Here is an 18,691-nt window from a genome sequence, read left to right as displayed (position 1 = left end):
GGTTTCATTAAGTAATTCTCGTTTCTTGGTCCTTGAAAAGTGGAATGCAATAAGATACAACTTTTGGAAATGAATATATACATTAGAATTGTGGCGACAAACAAAGGAATGGAAGAAAAATGGGAATCCAGAAGCTCACAAATCCTTGAAAAAGTCTCTCTTGAAGAAAGCCAACTTAATCCAGTCAGTGATGACCTTGAATCTCGATCTTGCCGATAGGATCATCGACAAGTATAGAACCCTCCAGATGTAAAACGTGATTAGACCACCACCGGTGTATAGGGAACGTTTTCCGTAAGTGATGTTAGCGATAGCCTTTTCAGCACCCAAGTAAGCCAAGGCACCGTAATGAATGTAGTTAAAACCCTTAAAACCGTTTTCTTCGAAAAGAACATCGACCTTTTCTTTTCTTTGGACAATCTTCTCGTGGAAACCTGGTAATTGAGCCATCTTATCGAATGACTTAGCCAAGTACTCAGCCTGTTGGTGAGCGACTTGAGCCGTTGGTGGAAGACCAGCGAACGCATTGTCACCGATGGCAAAAATGTTGTTAGAACCTTTGACGTGCAAAAATTGGTTAACTGTGAGAGCTCTTGTGCAGCTGTTTTGCTCGGGGATCTTCTTGAACAAGTCGGTAACAATAGGTCTTGCCTTGTTACCTGTAGCCCAAATCAAAGTACCGTATGGAATAGTTTCTTCGGTGACCGAACCATCTTCATGCTTGGTCTTTGCGACTAGTTGTTCGGCTTCAACCTTTCCGACAGCAGTTCTCAAATGTAATTTCAATGAGGAGTCAGTCAAAACCTTTTGTGCATACGAAGACAATTTCTTGTCGAACATGTTCAGCACAATTGGCAATGCTTCAACCAAGTGGATTTGCACTTCTTCAGCCAAAGATGGCAAAAACTTCTTCAGATCCTGGTGAACATAGTCCTGCAATTCACCAGCTGCTTCAACACCTGTTGGACCACCACCAACAACTACGATAGACAACAATCTCTTTCTTTCAGGATCGCCCTTTGGCAACAGATTAGCCTTTTCTAAGTTCTTGGCAAATTTTTCTCTAATTTGTAGAGAGTGTTCAATTTCTTTCAAGAAATGACCATGCTCTTCAACACCCTTAACACCAAAAGTGTTTGGTTCAGCTCCCACGGCAGTGATCAAATAGTTGTACTTAATCTCTGCTGCATCCTCTTGTGAGATACCCAAAAACTTTTCATTTGAAGTCAATTGTTGCACGGTAGAGATAGTCTTAACAGTGACAGTATTTCTATCTGGATTAATCGAAGTAGTCTCTGCTTCATAGTAAGTAACATTCCCCTTCTTCTTAAGTGCAAAGTTGACCACTGGTTCGATGATAGATTTTTCATCAACTGTACCGACTGGGGTAGAAGGTAGCAATGGGGTGAACAAGAAATAGTTTCTTGGAGAAACGATAGAAACGTTATATTTCTTGGTATCAATGTGCTTCAGGAAAGAAATAGCACCCCAACCGGAACCCAAAATAACCACATTTGGCTTTTCACCTTCATTATTTTCAATGACTTTGGCAGTTTTAAAAGAAGCTGGCCCAGTACCGGCTTTTTCCACACCGGTGGTTTGCGAAAATGCTAGTGAAGCTTTAGCTGCGGAAGCCGTTGAGGAAGCTAGTCTAGTAAGACGCGAGCTAGCTTGTAAACTAATCTTATTCTTGGAAATGTGCGACAACATGGTCAAGGCCTTGACAAGACTGAAGTATACGTCAAGAGTACGCCGGACTACAAGGCTTGCAACCGAATATGTATATATATATATATACACGAATGTATAAAGTCCCTCTTCGACGAGGTATGTAGGAGTATGTGGTAGAGGGAATTAGTCCAACCAAGGAAGCCCAATGGCAAGGCCATCACCGATAGTGAGAGACTGTGAGAGAGACTGTGAGAGCTAGCCGGTAACCATTCGAGCTCCAACAGACAGTAAGAATGCAAAGCCGATTTGGATCCGACGGTGGATTTCTCGCTGGAGGATCGAGTTAAAGGAGAGGAGAGGGGTTGGCTTTACCGGTTTAGGAATGCGGGGTGGTAGTACTTTTTTTTGGCGTGATATGATTGGTCGTATCATGAGAGGAGAAAGTAAGCGGCGCTACCAGGTCAAACAGTTACCGTTTTGGGATGAATGGCTTTTTTGGGCAATTGAGACGGATTAGGAAGGCGACGCATGTGATCGTATAGAGTGCAGAGAGCAATTTCCATGACAACCATTGATGATTCGAACCATCAATAAGATGGTCTTTGCAAGATCACTAAGAAATCTGGAGATCTAGGAACTGTTCGATTTGTTTATTTGGAGCTACAAAAAGGTAAGCTAGATCTTAATGCATACGTCAAACCAGTAGATGCTTAAGAAAAGGCAGTCTATATGCCTTGATGGTCTAGACTACTGTGTCTTCAATAGGATGGATTACACTTTGAAGAGGTACCCATATAGTTGACGACAAAAAAGAACTTGAATGAAATAACATTTCAGAGAACAGCCGTAGACGCAAATATACAACCCACACTATACAAGTATCTTGACGATCTGGAATCGAAAGATTTTAAACATTTCAATAGTTGAAGGAAACTTCTTGGGAATTGCAGGAAATGACGTTATGAGTAAGTGCGTAGTTTGAAGTAGCACAAAGTCAGGGTTTTTTTAAATTCGTCTCTTATTTTATCAATTTGCAAGTTTCGATATAGTTGAGTAATGAATGCCAAACCCAAACATAAATGTCGCACCAGCCTTGATTAGCCATGGTGGCAGAAGGATTTATTCGAGCAGACGGCGGGAGAGAGAAATCCTTTAGAATTCCTAGCTTTCCTAGGCTTGAGGCAAAGGAAATGATTGTTTGATAAAAAGCTAGGGATTCCCAAGGCCGACCTCAATTAGTCGCATAATTGATTCTATTGGCTGCGGGCGACCACGCAATGGGACATTGGAGGAGGAGGACATAATAGTATGCAGAGAGTACTCTATACACTACGTATATATTTCAGTATCACGTGAATTATTTTTCACCTATGTAAAGCTCATCGCATAAAATGTAATAATCACCACATAGAACAGTTGAACAAGAGTTGAATGGCTGTGAATTACTTTCGGAGGTCACTGCATGTGTCTCGTACGGTGCTGAGGTCTGTCAGAAATGGTGGGAGAAGACCCAGGCTGCCAAATGAAGAACTGGTTATACCGGCAGTGCCGGTGGAACAAGAAAGTGCTGAGCTAAGTCCTGAGGACATCGAAAGGATTAATTTACAGTTTTTGTCGCGAACTAAGGATCTAGAACCTGGAATGGAAGTTAAACAGTTACCTCAGATAGGGCGTGAGTTTCGTGATAGATTCGATGCGCGGTACTATGAGCCCTCTAAAATATGGTTCGAAAAGAACTGGCTTAATAGAACCAAATTTAGTAGGAAAATGCTTAATGCAGTACCTAGGAAGGAGGATACAAAGGAAGTGTTTCAATACAAAGCCAGTGCGTTAATGGCTAAGCCGTTAGATGTTGGAGACTTAGTCTTACTCAAGTCGCATCCTTCAGAGCTAAGTATGTGCATAGACGTTCCCTCTAGCACAAAGGATCCGCGTTACTGTTTCACAACGGTGGATGGTTCTTTGAAGTTTGGTTCCAGAAGTCTCGTTTTAATGCGCATTCCGCACTCTCTGCCCCAAGAGCTGTCTAAAATGGCGGCTCTGCTAGTGAGGGAGGCGAAACATGGATTCGAACCTATTGGAACTATCAAGAATCAAGCAAATGAGACTCTCGTGCTACCTGTGATAGCCCGACAACTTGTGACAAGCTGCGTTACGCAGCGTATTTCAAAAAGTGCTTGGGACCAACTACCAGTAACAATAAAAAAGCTAGAGCTTTTACACAGAAGACTTCAAGACTCTACTGGGCCCGTGCCAGTACCGTTTTTTGACCTTGTGATGATGATACAGTCACTGGATATTACGAAGGCGATCTCCAATAGGGATGGCGAGCCATACATACGAGATGTGATAGAGAACTCTAGGACCGGCTCCACATCTACGATCGACTCCTCGTGTGCATTGGCGACTTACTGGGCCATAGAGGCACAGCAAAAAAACCACCTATTCGGAGATATACAAATTAGCGGAGCGCTTCTTTCACCTGTATCGGTGTTGATCTTGCCATTTGCGTCTCAGCATCTTTTCTACTCCGAACTAAAGGAACAATTAAAGTCAAATGGTCAGGAGGCGATCCAGGAATTTAGCAAACTGGCCAACAAAGGGAAATACACCGAGTTAACTACAAGGTTCCCTCATATCATTCAAGTTCTAAAAGGTTATGCTGCGGGGAATTTGCACAATGATGAGGGAATTGTGTCTTTAATAGCGGCTATCTTTAGGAAAATTGACGAGTTTAAAGACAACGACATCACTAGAGATGCGTGTGAAAAACTGCTGTCCAGAACATTGCCCCAAGGTACAGTTGAAAATCCGATATATGCCAATTTCACCCTGGGTTTACCAGACAGCTCAGCCAGAAGTCGAACACAGCAACAAGTCTACGACCTTTCTAAACCAGCTTCTGCCCAATCTACTGAAAACAGACATGACTTTAAGCACCTGCGCGTTTACTGTATCGACTCCGAGGAGGCTCACGAGATTGATGATGGTATATCGATCGAAGACTGTGGCAACGGGAAATATACGCTGCATATACACATTGCAGACCCTGCTTCGCTTTTCCCAGAGAGTGAATCAAGCGAGCAAAGTGGCATCAATGATGAAGTACTCAAGGTAGCAGCCGAGAGGTGTTTCACTACCTATTTGCCTGATGTAGTGAGTCCGATGTTACCTCAGACTTTTACTACAGTATGTGACCTTGGCCACCAAGGTAAAAAAACAAAGACTATCACTTTCTCCGTCGATGTTCTGGTCAAAGATGGAGCTATTAAGATATTCTTCGACAGTTATAAGATAAGGTTAGGCCTGGTATCCAATTTCCCCAAGGTAACCTATGAAACAGTAGACAGATACTTGAGCGAGCCGAAAAACGTTAATGAAGAAATTCTTTATGACCTAAAGCTGATGCACAAGATTGCAGAAATTTTGAGAGAGGCCAGAATTCAAAAGGATGGTGCCATTGTATTTGGAAGTGGGTTCAATCAGGGACTCGTCGCAGTGTCTCCAGTTGATCAAGAAATCTCCTTCTTCGATCAGAAAGAATCAAAATCAACACTGCTCGTCTCAGAGTTTATGATTCTAGCGAACAGTTTAGCTGGGCGTTTTTTTGCAGAGAAGGAGATTCCTGGTATATTCAGAACGTATCAACCACTAACCTTACGAGGCCAAGCCGACCAGGAGTACGAAAGAATGAAGAAGAGCGTCAAGAAAGGCATACTACCTACCACCAAAGATATAAATATGTTGTCTTCACTGCTTAACTCCAGTTTCTACTGCGAATATCCCACTGCCCATGCCATGATCGGTGCTTCGCAATACCTGACTGTTACTTCTCCATTGCGTAGGTTCCCAGACATCATCAATCATCTACAAATCCACAGGGTACTAAGAAACTTACCATTGTGCTTCACGGAAGATGCACTCAGTAAGATGCTATGGCATATACAACTCAGAGACGCAGCTTTGAAAAAGGCTTCTGCCCACCAAGCATCCTACTGGACGTTGAAATATATCAAAAATCTCATCAGAGATACTCCTCATCAACGCTTCGACGTTACAATCACCTCAGTGCCCCAGCTAAACGTCGCCAGATGCGTTCTTGCCAACTTTCCATCTGCTCGCGGAGTCCTCAAATTGAAGCCAAGTGCTACTAATATTCCAACAGTCGGTGATACCGTGAAAGGATGCAAAGTGAGCAAGATTGACTGTCTCGACAGCTTGTTGGAATTGGAGCTTTGACCGTTTGAGCTCCTGTTAATTAACCACTATACTTGTATATAAAGCATTTTATTAAAGCACGTGATCTACCATATCAAAAAAGGCTATTTATTTAGATCTGCATACCTTACCATTTTGGGCCTCTAGGTAAACACAAAAGATCAGTCCTTTGAATAAATAATTGACAGTTGAATTTAGGTCAGTGGGAGCCCTCTTTGCATTAGAGATTTGCTAGTAAGGTCAATCGATTATAAAATGATCAACAGTGCTACAAATTTATCACATCCTACTGAGGGCGAACCTAAGCACAGGTTTACTTCAAAAATATCCTCGCCCACTAAGAGAACTCTGAATAATAAGAACTATCTCGCGGAAGATGCGCCTGCATATCATTTCAAGCCCAACCTAGAGGAAGAGCTAAATGATAAATTGAAGATATCGTCTTTAGAAGTGCCTGCTGACTTCAAGAAGGATGAGAATCTAGAGCCCTTACCCCAAAGACAGCAAGGATTCCCCAATAGAAATTATAAAAATATTTTAGAAACCAATGGAATGCCATTGAGACACGGGTATCCTTATCAGCCACGCCATGATACTATATCGTCTGCGCCCGACTATAGAACTAGACTGTCCCCCACAAAGAACTCCAAAGCTACAAATTCGAAGTCTAGGAATCCTCGCTGTAAAGAAAAAAATGACGCTTCCCAAGTACCGACCTTAAACAAGCTAGAGAAGGATAAAATCATTGCATCTCGATACTTTTCGCCACCAATTGATCTGCGAAAGATGAAGAGAGCCGATGGGAAACTCAGACCAATAATTTATGTGACTTCGAGTGGATCAAAGAATCTTACCAACTCTAAAATTTACAGACTCACAGTTCCCTTAATGACATGCGACGAAAGCCATCAGGTGGTTAGAGATGAGATTGAGAATAACAGACACAGATACCGCCAAACACAACCATTGCATCGCAATCAAGCTCCTGCTGATGACTTTGGGGAGACAGTACCAAATCTGCGAAACACAAAGAAAACTGCTACTTTAAGAAGACCTTTACTGGCGGGTTCTTCATTGAACGACAGCTTCGACTTAAGTTTTGACGGGAAAGCTCTTGATCGAAGTGATATTTTCCGCATGGTGGACTCTTTCAGTGTGGCTCAATCGGATGACGAGCCAGAAGAAGATAATAATAACAGTTCCAACCTTCACTCCAAAAACGTTCTACCGGCTGAAATGACAAGCTCTGCTTTTTAAGCCAGCTTAAAGAAACACACTCACATAAAATGACTGAAATTTGTTTAGTTATAACATATATTTACATGGACATCTCTTGCATAACGACAAAAGCATTTCACAGCAACTGCCTCTTTTCCACAATAAATCCGGGATTCGATTTCCTCAACTCCCTCTGCTCTTCTTTTGAAAGCTTGTTTTCAGTAACCTCTACCTTGACCAGTTCCTTAACCTTGGCCAGAGCACCCGCACACGCAGGTGTCACTTGCTTGTAGACTATGGACCCAGTCTTTCCTAGGCCCAGGCTCTTAACGATACTCTTCGTAGTATGGGGTGTGCCTATTACGGATCTGGCAAGCGTTATCTTATAAAAAGCCATGGTGTATGTTCGAGTTGCTGGGGCCCAGTAGTGGCTTGATTCAGTTTCCAGTAGCTTGATCAGTTTAGTAGTATTTAAGATAATCTAATAATTTTTCACTAATAGCGAGCTGCGAGCTGCGGGTAAAGAAATCTTCAAGCTCATCGCTTCCTTCTCGAACAATAACTAACTCGGCTAAAGGTCTTGAAACGCTTGGCTAGCTAATTGGGCAACTATTCGAACGGCAGTTATAGTAGCATTGACTACTTCTGACAAGAAAGATAAAACAATGGCTGACGAAAAGGCTTCATGTAGCGAGCACGTCAACCAACATGGTGACCAGACGAAGAAACATGGAAAGAAAGGGAAGAACAGGAATCCTCGGAAGGAAATGTCGCCTGAGCATGTGGCAAAAGTTAGAGCGGAGAGAGAGGCGGCTAGGAAAGCTAAAAGGGAGGAGATGCTTGCCAAGGGAATGGACCCCGATCATCCACCTGAGCTACAATTTATTAAGAGGCCGTTATTGACATTGCACGAGGATGAGCCCATAGAGGGACTCAGTTTCAAGCTGTTGACTTACAATTGCCTGGCACAGGCTTTGATTAGAAGGAAACTGTTTCCAGATAGTGGCGACTCTTTAAAATGGTTTCGCCGATCCAAAGTCTTACAGTATGAGTTTAAACACTACAATGCTGACGTTCTGTGCCTTCAGGAGATAGATTACATCCAGTACCAGCAGTTTTGGAAAGACGAACTCGACAAACTGGGATATGACACACAGTTTTACAAGCAGCCATGCAAGAATCATGGTGTCTCAATTGCTTGGAAACGTCATCTTTTCCAGCTTACCGACCGAATGCTGATAGATTATGACAAAGAGTCTTCTGGCAAGATTGAGAAGAGAACTCTTACACATAATAGTGGTCTAATTCTGGCATTGAAGTTTACTGACGCGGCAAAACAGTCATGTCCTCATATTCGCAAGTCCGGTATCTTAGTTGGAACCAGTCATCTCTTCTGGCATCCGTTCGGTACCTATGAGAGGACTAGACAGTGTTATGTTGTACTAAAGAAGATGAAAGAGTTTATGAAAAGAGTTAACGTGCTGCAGAATAACAATGATGGAAACCTTTCTCACTGGGTACCATTCTTTTGTGGTGATTTCAATTCACAGCCATTTGACACACCATATTTATCAATGACATCAAAGCCTGTGGAATACACTGGGAGAGCTAAGACTGTCGTAGAGTGTAGTACATCCTATACGTTTTCGAAACTCAGAAATGGAGAAGAAGATGCTGAAGACGAAGAAGGTGGTAATATTGAAAAGTTTGGCAAGGATCAACCACAGACACCCGTACCTGAGACCTTCGATGCCACTCCTGAACAACAAAAATTGGTCGAAGAAATGCAAGAGTTGCACAACTCAATCGATATGAGAGCCATTTCGTTGTATGCAGTAGGATACGGAGAAGTACATCCTGAAAATTCAGGCATTGATAATGATCGTGGTGAGCCTGAAATGTCTAACTGGGCCAATACGTGGCGAGGGTTGCTGGATTACATACTCCTAATTACTCAGTGGGATTCCTCTGACAGGAAAAAAGTTGACTCGCTGGAGACATTTGAGAAAGAGAACTCATTAAAGCTAAGAGGCTTATTACGGATGCCGCCTGCCAGCGAAATGTCGCACCATGGGCAACCGCACGAAGGAGAATATGCCAGTGACCACTTATCGATGATGTGCACAATCGAACTAACAGCCTAAAATAATAAATCATCATATATTTATAACCCTTTTTTTTTCGTCTTTGGAGCATCTGCAATTGCAGTCTCCTGGTCAAAAATTTTGTCGTAGAGACTATTCCAGATAGCCAAGTATTTACTGAGTTTTTGCTTATTCGGATCTTTAGAATTGGCCGATTCGTCTATCTTGTCTCGAATTTGTGAAATCCGCCTCAATGAATCATCCTCTTCTAAAAGTTTTGATCTTTGCCACTCAACATCATCTTTCTCAGGCTCTTCTTCAATTTGTAGTAAGTAGTCATGCAAAATCTTGAAATGCTTCTGTAGGCCTGGATTCTTAAACTCAGAAGGTTCGAATCCATTTTTCAGATTGAAATGATTGATTAATTTTTTTGTAGCCTCTTTCAAATTCTCGTAGTCGTCATCTTGAATTTCACCATGACTTATGAGCATGGGTGGAATTCTTCTCAACTCATCTAGGAATGGAACTCTGTACAGATAAAAGCCTTCATTAGGACTGGCTTCGTCAGATGGAACAAAAAAAAATATGGCTGGATTCGAATTTGATTTAAGCTTACCCCATACTATCGCGACTTTATTCTTCTGTCTCAAGTTTTTGAACAGGGAAGATAATGTTCTTATCGAGCCCTCGTATCGTCCCTCATCAGGAACAACAAAAGTTGCTTTTTCAATGTTATTGTAATAATGCAGACAAGTCTCGGTTGATTGGAATCCTATCACCTTAAGAAAGGATTCTTCTCCGGCATAATCATTTCTAATTTCTGCAATATCGCTTTCTGACAGCTCGATATCTAGGTCGCCGTAAGGGTATACTTTTGTTAAACCGTCCTTTATCTCTTCTCCCGTCTTCGCATTGAGGTACTTTCTACGTGAAAACGCCTCTTGTCTGATATCTTCGTTTTCATAGACTAGTTTATACCGTACGCCTGGTTTTTCATGACTGATGATCGTGTAACCCTTTACACCTACAATGAACTTCGATTTTTCTTCCAAAATAAGTGGACATTGGAACATTATCCTCTTAATCTCTTGTTTTCTGAGCACCCTTGATTTTATATATGCTGCCGAAATGGGTGTTGTATTAGGTCCATCAAATTCATCACTTGCCTTAGTGGTAGCCCCTAGTCGCAGGATATCTGAGTAGAATCCCTCATCAAAGGGAAGGCCGGGCTTACCGATGAAAAAGGTTGTGAAGTTGATGAACCTATCATCAAGATCGTTCACAAGATGTCGTAGTCTTGATTTGGCATCAATATCTGAAGCTTCTGGTGGTGAATCATTGTCGGTGAAATAAAAAATCTTTTTGTTATTAAACGCCTTTTGGTCTGGAACATCTTTTACAAACTCTTCTCGAACTAACTCTAGGAGAGATTCCAACGGAGTATGTTTCGAGGCATCATAAGGAAGAAATTGCCGAAGTGTGGTTCGTTCATATTGTAAATCTTCCAGTAAATCGCTAAGTTTCTTCATGGTTTGAGCGTTTACGTCTTTCAAGGGCAGAAAAGGATATATTCCATCTTTTGCATCGGATCTATTACAATTAAAGAAGTAACAGCCAATTCCTGTACTTGGTCTGGTGATAACAAGTTGACTCATCAATTGGTCCAAAGTTTCGAGAATCTCAATCAATTGGATCTTATAGTTCAATTCTGGCAATTCGTCAAACATTCCATTAGAGAGTTCAATGCAAAAGATGATGCCCTCATGTATGTCATACCTCCTGTACCCTTTTCCTGGTGTGAACTCTTCGTTAGATGGAACATCTGACATTACTGCTCTTGTGACGCTAGAATACCCCGATCGAGGGCCAACAGATATCTTAATATCCCTGCTTTCCGGAAACTCAACGGCTCTGAAGGATGGTCTCAAGGCTATCAGAGGTATAACTTGAAACACAAAAATAAAAATATCTCCCGGGGGCGATTCGAACGCCCGATATCAAGATTACTTTAAAATTACAGTCTTGCGCCTTAAACCAACTTGGCCACCGAGAGGATTTCTGTAAATTTCTCTTTATGACTAAGTCATACCAATTAGAGGATCTACGATTATATCATGGAAGGATCCAGAAAAGATACTTATGAGTCAATCTGTAGTTCTTTGTTGAGGGCTTCACCTAGCCGCATATGACGGAAAACTATGAAAGTTCCAAGTTGATGTCAATTACACTTGGGTAGCGCAGCTCTCTTTGAGGAGCTTGAACCTTGCTAGACTCGTTTCCAGTACCCTTACCGCGGTGAATGCATGAGCCTAGTGAGCCAATTACTCTGTTACGGTAGTCCGCTGTTTTTTAAGTATCTAGCCAATAGATGAAAACAATTCTATTGCGATACATCCTATCGGCTCAGCCTTTGATTAAATATCAGCCTCTCAGAAGCTCATCGTGGCGCTATGTTTGTCCGCGAACTTGGTGAAAAGCGTAAAGTTTGCTCATAATCCGATTTATGTATAACGCACACGTAGTCTACATATTTGTTGTGATAGTAGATCCAAATCAAAATGCTAGCAATATGAGAGCAATATAGATATACATAGCGTATCATATCGGATCAAAAAAGGACAGATTAGGATTCATAATCAATTGCTCCAGATTTGTTACGCACATGAAAGGGCCTAGAATGTGTGATCGTAATCATACCCTCGCTACAGCCTCTTCACTCACCGTCATGTGCAAACACTCGTAAACTGAACGCCGAGACATCCAGCCAAGAGAAACAAGGGAGCAAAGAGGTGTTCAAACACCGACAATCAATGAAAAACGGATCTCAAGACCAAAAGGCTATTCTTCTCAGACAATCGATTCCCACAGGAAGTAATTTTTTTACTTCTTTCGGATGCGTTGAAGCTCGATAACAAAATCTGCATGAGAACGTATGCATGTCGTCCGCTCACAGCCTTCAACAACTTTCTAGGTGAAACCTTATTCAGGTTAATCTTCCTCTTCTTATCTTATCTTTATTACATTATTAGCGATTTTCTTGGCACTCCGTTTCTCGATCGAGCGAGCGAACGATTGTCAGCCCCACGATGATAATATCAAAGGGCTCTGCGTTCAATTCCCACGGGTCCAGCTGACAATAAATTCACTTGGATTGTGATAAGATAAGAGGGTCATCAGCAAAGTGAATAAACATATTTAAGTAAGCTTGCTCGACGGGATAGTCAATCACCTCTTGTCTCCCAGAGAGGCCAAGCGACAACTGGAAAGCATGTCGAGCATACAAACTCCCGAGAAGAAAGACATAACTAATGTCTCTGTCAATCCTGAAGTAGACGAGGCATCTGGATCCGTTGAGGTCGTTACTTCAAACGTAGGTTTTGACAAGAAGCATGCAGTCGGCGCCGATTTATTCGAAGAATTGCTGGAAAGTGATCTCACTGAAGATTTAGATTATGCTAAGGTGAGAAGAAAGATTGATTGTTGGTTGCTACCTGTCCTGTGTGTCACATATATGCTGCAATTCTTAGATAAGTTGTCCCTTAACTATGCGTCTGCGTATAACTTGAAAGAAGATCTTAAGTTGACAGGAAATGATTACGGTGATATAGCGGCAATCTTCAATGCAGGTTACATGGTAGGAACCATTCCTGGTAATTGGCTCATCCAGAGGGTGCCTGTCGCGAAATTCACTGGATGCGCCCTGCTAGTGTGGTCTGTATTACTTATTGGCCATATTGGTGCTAGGAATTATTCCGATATGATGGCTTTGAGATTCTTGCTGGGAGTTATGGAAGCAACGATTTCTCCATCAAATATGATGATGTGTGGTATGTTCTATAACAAGCAAGAACAACCATTCAGAATGTGTACTTTTCTCTCAATGAATGGTGTGGCAACAATGGTAGGTGCTCTTTTATCGTATGGTCTGGGCCATTCCACTAGCACAAGCTTGAAGCCATGGCAACTAATTTTCATGGTCATTGGGCTAATCAATTTTGCATGGGGGTTCCTCTTTCTGTATTTGGCACCGGACTCTCCAGCAAATGCTAGGTTCTTGGATCATGATGAGAAATTGAAGGTAATTAATAGAGTCTCCAAGAATCAAATGGGTATCAAAGATAGGGCGTTCAAATTCTCCCAAGCGTTAGAGGCGCTAAAAGACCCAAATGCAATCATCTTGGCACTAATCGGTTTGGGCTGTGGTGTTGTGAATGGTGGTACTTCTAACTTCATTTCGTCACTGATCAAAGGGTTTGGTTTCTCTGGTTTGAACGCAACTGTCTTGCAATTGCCAACTGGCGCTATTGAATTCGTATGTGTCTTCGCTGCTGGTATGCTGGCCATTTCCACTAAGAAGAACATAAGAACCTTCCTATTATTCCTACTATGCATCCCCACATTGGCAGGTTTGATCGGTATCCACCTCATCCCCTTGCAGCACAAATGGGCTTTAGTAGGTTGCTGCTGGCTTCTATACATTATTGGGGGGCCAGTCATCATGTGCTGGATCTTGATCAATGTCACCACGGCCGGATCTTCTAAAATGACCAGTACTAAAACCATGTGGTTCTTGATGTACACTGCTGGTAACATCGTGGGTTCCAAGATCATGTATGCAAACGAAGCTCCAAAATACATCTCAGGTATGAAGGGATTGATATCATCTTATGGAGGAATGATGTTCCTTTCCATAGTGTATGCATGCTTAATGTTTTACAGGAACAGAACGAGAGATCGCAAATATGGTAAACTAACACCTGAAACCGAGAGAGAAGGTGTCATTAATGGTTTCAAGGATATGACCGATTTCGAGAACAAGTATTTTAGGTATGCCTATTAGCTTTTTTTTCGAACGTTGTTCTTAGATTTATACTGCTTGATAGAAATTGAGATAATCAAAAAGGGCTAATCCTTAATAAACATAAAATAAATACAATTGAGACTTTGAACTTTGTGATATCTTGTCGACTAGTGGGAGAAAGCCCAATTGCAAGATTTAGCTATATGCGAACCTCTCTGGTTAATCAAATATACCCTCTGCTTGTTAATTCATGACCGAACTCTTTGATAATAACCAGGAAATGCGCTACAAGTGCCTAAAGCTCTGATACCAAATCTGATGGTTTCTTCAGATATTATACAATCTTTGAGAGCTTTGATCGCGCAAGAAATCCCAGATGATCAACTCTGATCAAATTAATCATAACATTTGCCCGCAATTTCGTGAGGCAAGCTAAACACATTAGGTGACGTCAAGAGTTTACATGACAATTAATGATCACTGTCTTCAACCTTCTTTGAAGGCGTCTTTACTGACTGATTTCCCTTGTTGTGCTATCTGAGAGATGACATAATTTCTGAGGTTGAGATAAAGAATCCCAAATGAAGTCTCATTACTTTAAAATTTTATTAGTCCATCTTTTTTGCTAAAAGAGATACTAATTTTGACATCGAGCCATATGTGAATGTCTGCACTTGATTTTAACAACTAGTAATCAAAGAAAACTTTGATGAGAAAACTTGTTGAATGCTCAAAGCATTCCAGTTTCGCTTATCTTCTGAAGCTAGATCCAATGTGAGTCCAAAACAGACACCTAAGAGTCTGAGTTCCAAATTTTGACTACTTCCTCATATGCTTCTCTCTGAGGTTCACTGAACTTTGAGAGCTCTCCGTATTCGCCCTCCTTGTACAATGTGCAATAACTGAACATCGCGCACTCTCCAGTGTAGATCCAAGGTGCTTTGTCAACGCTTGGAATGATGGCACCCTCTAGAGACACAGGTGACTGATAATAGTTTCGGACTTCTTCTTCATTGTTGAACATAGACGAGATTCTTTTGTTGCTTGCATAATCGGAGGTCCAAGAATTCTTTTTACAGGTCTTTAATCCACCGTTAATCCAAAGAAGAGACCCATCCAATTCCGTATGGGATACTTGTACGGAACAAATTTGGTAGAACTCTTTACCATCTTCTGATTGGACTCTACCAAGCTTACCAACATTAGACGCCTGTTTTGGGTGAAATGTAAATGGGCGATTCCTGAGTAAATAAGCAATCCAGAACCATTCTTTGTCGCCATGGAAATAGCTGCTGATCGACGAGAATTGCAGGGATACGGATGTCAAAAGATTTACCAGGTGTAGGCTTTTATCCAAGAGAACCAATCCACTTTCCATGTGATGTTTTTGGCCTTCTACGAGCATGCTCATCACTGTCTCTGCAGCGATATTATCTTTAATACCGAGCTCTATTGCATTGTTAAGGTCTGCTGCCGCAGATCCTAGTTTTATAGTGCTCAGTGCTATCTGCTTGAGCGTGTTGAGCTGCTCTTTATTAAGTAAATCAGAAGTGATTGCCCTGTCCTTGAAAAATAATAAGCCCATCTCCTTGTACTGTTGGAAGTCATAGTACTTTTCCAGAGATATGAATGGTATTGTATCTGCATCCACCAAGATGGGACTTTCAAAAGAAGAAAATATGATCGCAAGCCATTTGTTACTATAAGTTGCGAACTGCTCGGCATGCCTTGGGTTCAATACATTTGATACATTGACAAACCACAATTCCTGGGCCGGATAACTGGCTGAGTGTGCACTCCTAGCTGCTTGAATCAATAGCTGTTGCTGGTCCTCTGATAGATCTCCCCTATGGATAATCTCTATGGGTAATGCATTCATCTGGTATCTCAAAACTTTAATCAGCTTTGTAGCATCGGAAATTTGTCCAGCCCCAACACTAATCACTATACCTTTTGAGGACGATTTTGACAGAAGGTCGAGCCAATTTCCCCAGAATGATAAGTTTTTGTTATACTTACTTTTGGCAGCGCCCAAATATTTGTAGTCTCCAGTTGAAGCAAATCTGGGAACAGAACCTCTCAGCAAGTCACCATTCCATCTTATACGTGGAGGCCAAAAATTCTTCTCATTAGTTTCCAAAGTTTCCAAATTCAAATAAGGGAACAACTTTGCCTCAATTGCATTGATTTGTTGCCCTTTCAGATTTCCATTTCTTAGCACACATCGCTCGAAATCGTCCAATAATTTCACACTGTCAATGACATCCGAACCAATTGGACCCGCATGGGTGGCTATTCCTGGCCATGACACCGCTTGTTGTTCTAAGTTGGCCAGAGTCTCCACGCAAAGACTGCCATGTGCACTAATCAATGGTGTCTGTTGTACTAATAAATAGTGACCCAGCAAACAAAATAAGCCTAAGATCAGAACGGCCGAAGCAATAGCCTGTTTCCTCCGTCTAGGCGAGTATGGCAGCGCCATTGACGGATCATTTACCACTAAGTTGGATCAACCATTGATATTTTTCACTTTAAGCCTTTTATGTATTAACATCGCGAATTCTCGAAGACAAAGAACTAAAACATGAAGTAAATACGCCAAAATTAAACTGTCAGAGATATCATCGATACTATACCAGCACTTGAGGTGAGATGAACGTCACAACAAGTTCACCGCAGCGCAATGACACTGTAAAATGTTTCAAAGAAACCCAATTTTCAAATGAGAGCTGGACTCATGCGTTCCATCGAGCGACTTAATGAACAATAGCAGTAAATAATAGTGTTATTCGGAGGACTGAATATCAATATGGTTTAAACATGATGAAGACCGATTTGAAGCTACACAGCTGTGTCTTAAGGTATTTTAGGCTTTTCCTTTAGTTTACTCTGAAAAACACACGTCATGCCAAGAGAATCGGACCTCGGCCTCTCCAGGCTTTGAAGTCTTCGAAGCAGGTCAGAGTATATCTGTATGATATCAAACGATGGTGGGGAGACACTCTTGGCGTCCGCACAGACTTTCGTTGTGTCTTGCGGCTTTCGGCTCCAAAAGTCATAGTGTCTGACCGTGAGGCGCTAGCATTAAACACTGTATTACACAATCCAAGTCATAGGGACCAAGTTACTACCAGAACGGGTGCTGATTTCTAAGCAACGAGATATAAAAGTGGACCCATTGAATATCAATGAAGTTAAGATCCTGCCATTTTTTTTATCCAGGACAAGAAAAATTATACAAAGTAATGTCTTTAACTACTCAGCAACATACCAAAGCGGACACTAAAAATGGTTCAGACCTGAAGAATTTGCCAGACCTCCACCTGAACTATGGTGCTCCCGGATCTACTTATGGAAACTTTGACACTCATTTTTTTGATGGACAGGATGAGATCTCTCCCGATGGAATCTTAAGACTTAAAAAATCTTATAGAGACCAATCCAAGTACGCTGATTTTTTGCCAACATGGAACCCAAATGAGAAATATCCACCATTGAAGTTTCACAAGTACAATGATGTAGCTTTAAGAGCTGATCCCGAGTTTCCGAATCTTTTCCCCAAAGGTCATGAAAGCCATTTCAAGACTAAAAAGATCACTCCAAAACTGGGTACTGAGATAGACGGTGTACAATTGAGCGAATTATCTAGCGCAGGTAGGGATGAACTGGCCTTGTTGGTAGCTCAACGTGGTGTCATAGTGTTCAGAAACCAAAATTTTGGTGACAAGGGCGCTGCTCATGCGTCTGAATTTGGAAGACACTTTGGAAGACCTCACATTCATCAGACTAGCGGTCATCCAGAAAAGTATTCGAATCTACATATTACCTTCCGCAGACCTGACAGAGACGAGTTTTCGAGAGTTTTCAAGGATTCACATTCATCCATCGGCTGGCACACTGATGTTTCTTACGAATTGCAACCTCCATCGTATACATTTTTCAATGTCCTTGAAGGCCCAGACGGTGGCGGTGATACTTTGTTCGCAGACACTATCGAGGCCTTCGATAGACTGTCGAAACCTTTCCAGGATTTCTTGAGTACTTTACATGTTATTCACAGCTCTAAGGAACAAGCTCAGAATTCCAAGAACCAGGGTGGAATTCAAAGAAGAAAACCTGTTACCCATATTCACCCATTGATCAGAGTTCATCCTGTTTTGAAAAAAAAGAGCTTGTACGTCAATCGCGCTTTCTCCAGAAGGATTGTAGAATTGAAGAAGCCTGAGTCTGACGCTCTGCTGGAATTTTTGTACAAATTAGTCGAAGGTGCCCACGATTTGCAATTGCGGGCCAACTGGGAGCCAGGCACCACCGCTATTTGGGATAACCGTAGAGTTGTCCACTCGGCGGTGATTGATTGGGAAGAACCAGTTCAAAGACATGCATTCAGAATTACTCCTCACGGTGAAAGACCTGTTGAGGACTTGAAGTATCTGAACGATGAAAATTACTACCCATCTTCCCATACTCTAGACATTTGAGGCGATATAAGTATTGACAGGACATCATTCCTTGATAAAATACATTCTATATACATACTCTAAATTAGTTAGCCGCTAGCGGTCAATATAAGTCGAAACCTATGTTTTCAAGGTGGCATCTATTTCGAGATCAAAACTGCTAAAATAAAGGTGTAAATGGTGGATAAAAACAAATCACAGTTTTCGCGCTTGATTGTATTTTAAGCTTTAGGTTAAAT

General features: G+C 41.7%; 9 protein-coding genes and 1 non-coding gene across 10 annotated transcripts; 5 read left to right on the top strand and 5 right to left on the bottom strand.

Moving 5' to 3' along the window:
• Positions 1-135: 135 nt before the first annotated feature.
• On the bottom strand, positions 136-1,710 carry NDI1 (NADH-ubiquinone reductase (H(+)-translocating) NDI1; the record flags this gene model as incomplete). The annotated part of the gene is made up of 1 exon (XM_003679315.1): positions 136-1,710. One exon carries the CDS (start codon positions 1,708-1,710, stop codon positions 136-138), a length of 1,575 nt encoding a protein of 524 aa, XP_003679363.1.
• A 1,392-nt stretch (positions 1,711-3,102) lies between these two features.
• DSS1 (exoribonuclease II) lies at positions 3,103-5,910 on the top strand (the record flags this gene model as incomplete). The annotated part of the gene is made up of 1 exon (XM_003679314.1): positions 3,103-5,910. The coding sequence occupies one exon, from the start codon at positions 3,103-3,105 to the stop codon at positions 5,908-5,910; it is 2,808 nt and encodes a 935-aa protein (XP_003679362.1).
• A 234-nt stretch (positions 5,911-6,144) lies between these two features.
• TDEL0B00210 (uncharacterized protein) lies at positions 6,145-7,146 on the top strand (the record flags this gene model as incomplete). The annotated part of the gene is made up of 1 exon (XM_003679313.1): positions 6,145-7,146. One exon carries the CDS (start codon positions 6,145-6,147, stop codon positions 7,144-7,146), a length of 1,002 nt encoding a protein of 333 aa, XP_003679361.1.
• A 97-nt stretch (positions 7,147-7,243) lies between these two features.
• MRPL33 (mitochondrial 54S ribosomal protein uL30m) lies at positions 7,244-7,504 on the bottom strand (the record flags this gene model as incomplete). The annotated part of the gene is made up of 1 exon (XM_003679312.1): positions 7,244-7,504. One exon carries the CDS (start codon positions 7,502-7,504, stop codon positions 7,244-7,246), a length of 261 nt encoding a protein of 86 aa, XP_003679360.1.
• Positions 7,505-7,772: 268 nt separating this feature from the next.
• On the top strand, positions 7,773-9,251 carry NGL2 (RNA exonuclease; the record flags this gene model as incomplete). The annotated part of the gene is made up of 1 exon (XM_003679311.1): positions 7,773-9,251. The coding sequence occupies one exon, from the start codon at positions 7,773-7,775 to the stop codon at positions 9,249-9,251; it is 1,479 nt and encodes a 492-aa protein (XP_003679359.1).
• A 20-nt stretch (positions 9,252-9,271) lies between these two features.
• YKU70 (ATP-dependent DNA helicase YKU70) lies at positions 9,272-11,020 on the bottom strand (the record flags this gene model as incomplete). The annotated part of the gene is made up of 1 exon (XM_003679310.1): positions 9,272-11,020. One exon carries the CDS (start codon positions 11,018-11,020, stop codon positions 9,272-9,274), a length of 1,749 nt encoding a protein of 582 aa, XP_003679358.1.
• A 139-nt stretch (positions 11,021-11,159) lies between these two features.
• Positions 11,160-11,244, bottom strand: TDEL0Btrna6Y. The gene is given in 2 exon segments: positions 11,160-11,196; positions 11,205-11,244. It is a non-coding gene; the product is annotated as a tRNA-Tyr (tRNA).
• A 1,215-nt stretch (positions 11,245-12,459) lies between these two features.
• On the top strand, positions 12,460-14,031 carry TDEL0B00170 (uncharacterized protein; the record flags this gene model as incomplete). Its single annotated transcript, XM_003679309.1, has 1 exon — positions 12,460-14,031. One exon carries the CDS (start codon positions 12,460-12,462, stop codon positions 14,029-14,031), a length of 1,572 nt encoding a protein of 523 aa, XP_003679357.1.
• Positions 14,032-14,785: 754 nt separating this feature from the next.
• TDEL0B00160 (alpha-mannosyltransferase) lies at positions 14,786-16,474 on the bottom strand (the record flags this gene model as incomplete). The annotated part of the gene is made up of 1 exon (XM_003679308.1): positions 14,786-16,474. One exon carries the CDS (start codon positions 16,472-16,474, stop codon positions 14,786-14,788), a length of 1,689 nt encoding a protein of 562 aa, XP_003679356.1.
• Positions 16,475-17,237: 763 nt separating this feature from the next.
• Positions 17,238-18,473, top strand: JLP1 (sulfonate dioxygenase; the record flags this gene model as incomplete). Its single annotated transcript, XM_003679307.1, has 1 exon — positions 17,238-18,473. The coding sequence occupies one exon, from the start codon at positions 17,238-17,240 to the stop codon at positions 18,471-18,473; it is 1,236 nt and encodes a 411-aa protein (XP_003679355.1).
• Positions 18,474-18,691: the final 218 nt, after the last annotated feature.

This window comes from Torulaspora delbrueckii, chromosome 2, assembly GCF_000243375.1.
Source record: "Torulaspora delbrueckii CBS 1146 chromosome 2, complete genome".
In the NCBI taxonomy this organism is placed as follows: domain Eukaryota; kingdom Fungi; phylum Ascomycota; class Saccharomycetes; order Saccharomycetales; family Saccharomycetaceae; genus Torulaspora; species Torulaspora delbrueckii.
Note: the sequence above shows the minus strand (reverse complement) of the source record. Positions and strands in the feature narration are given on the sequence as shown.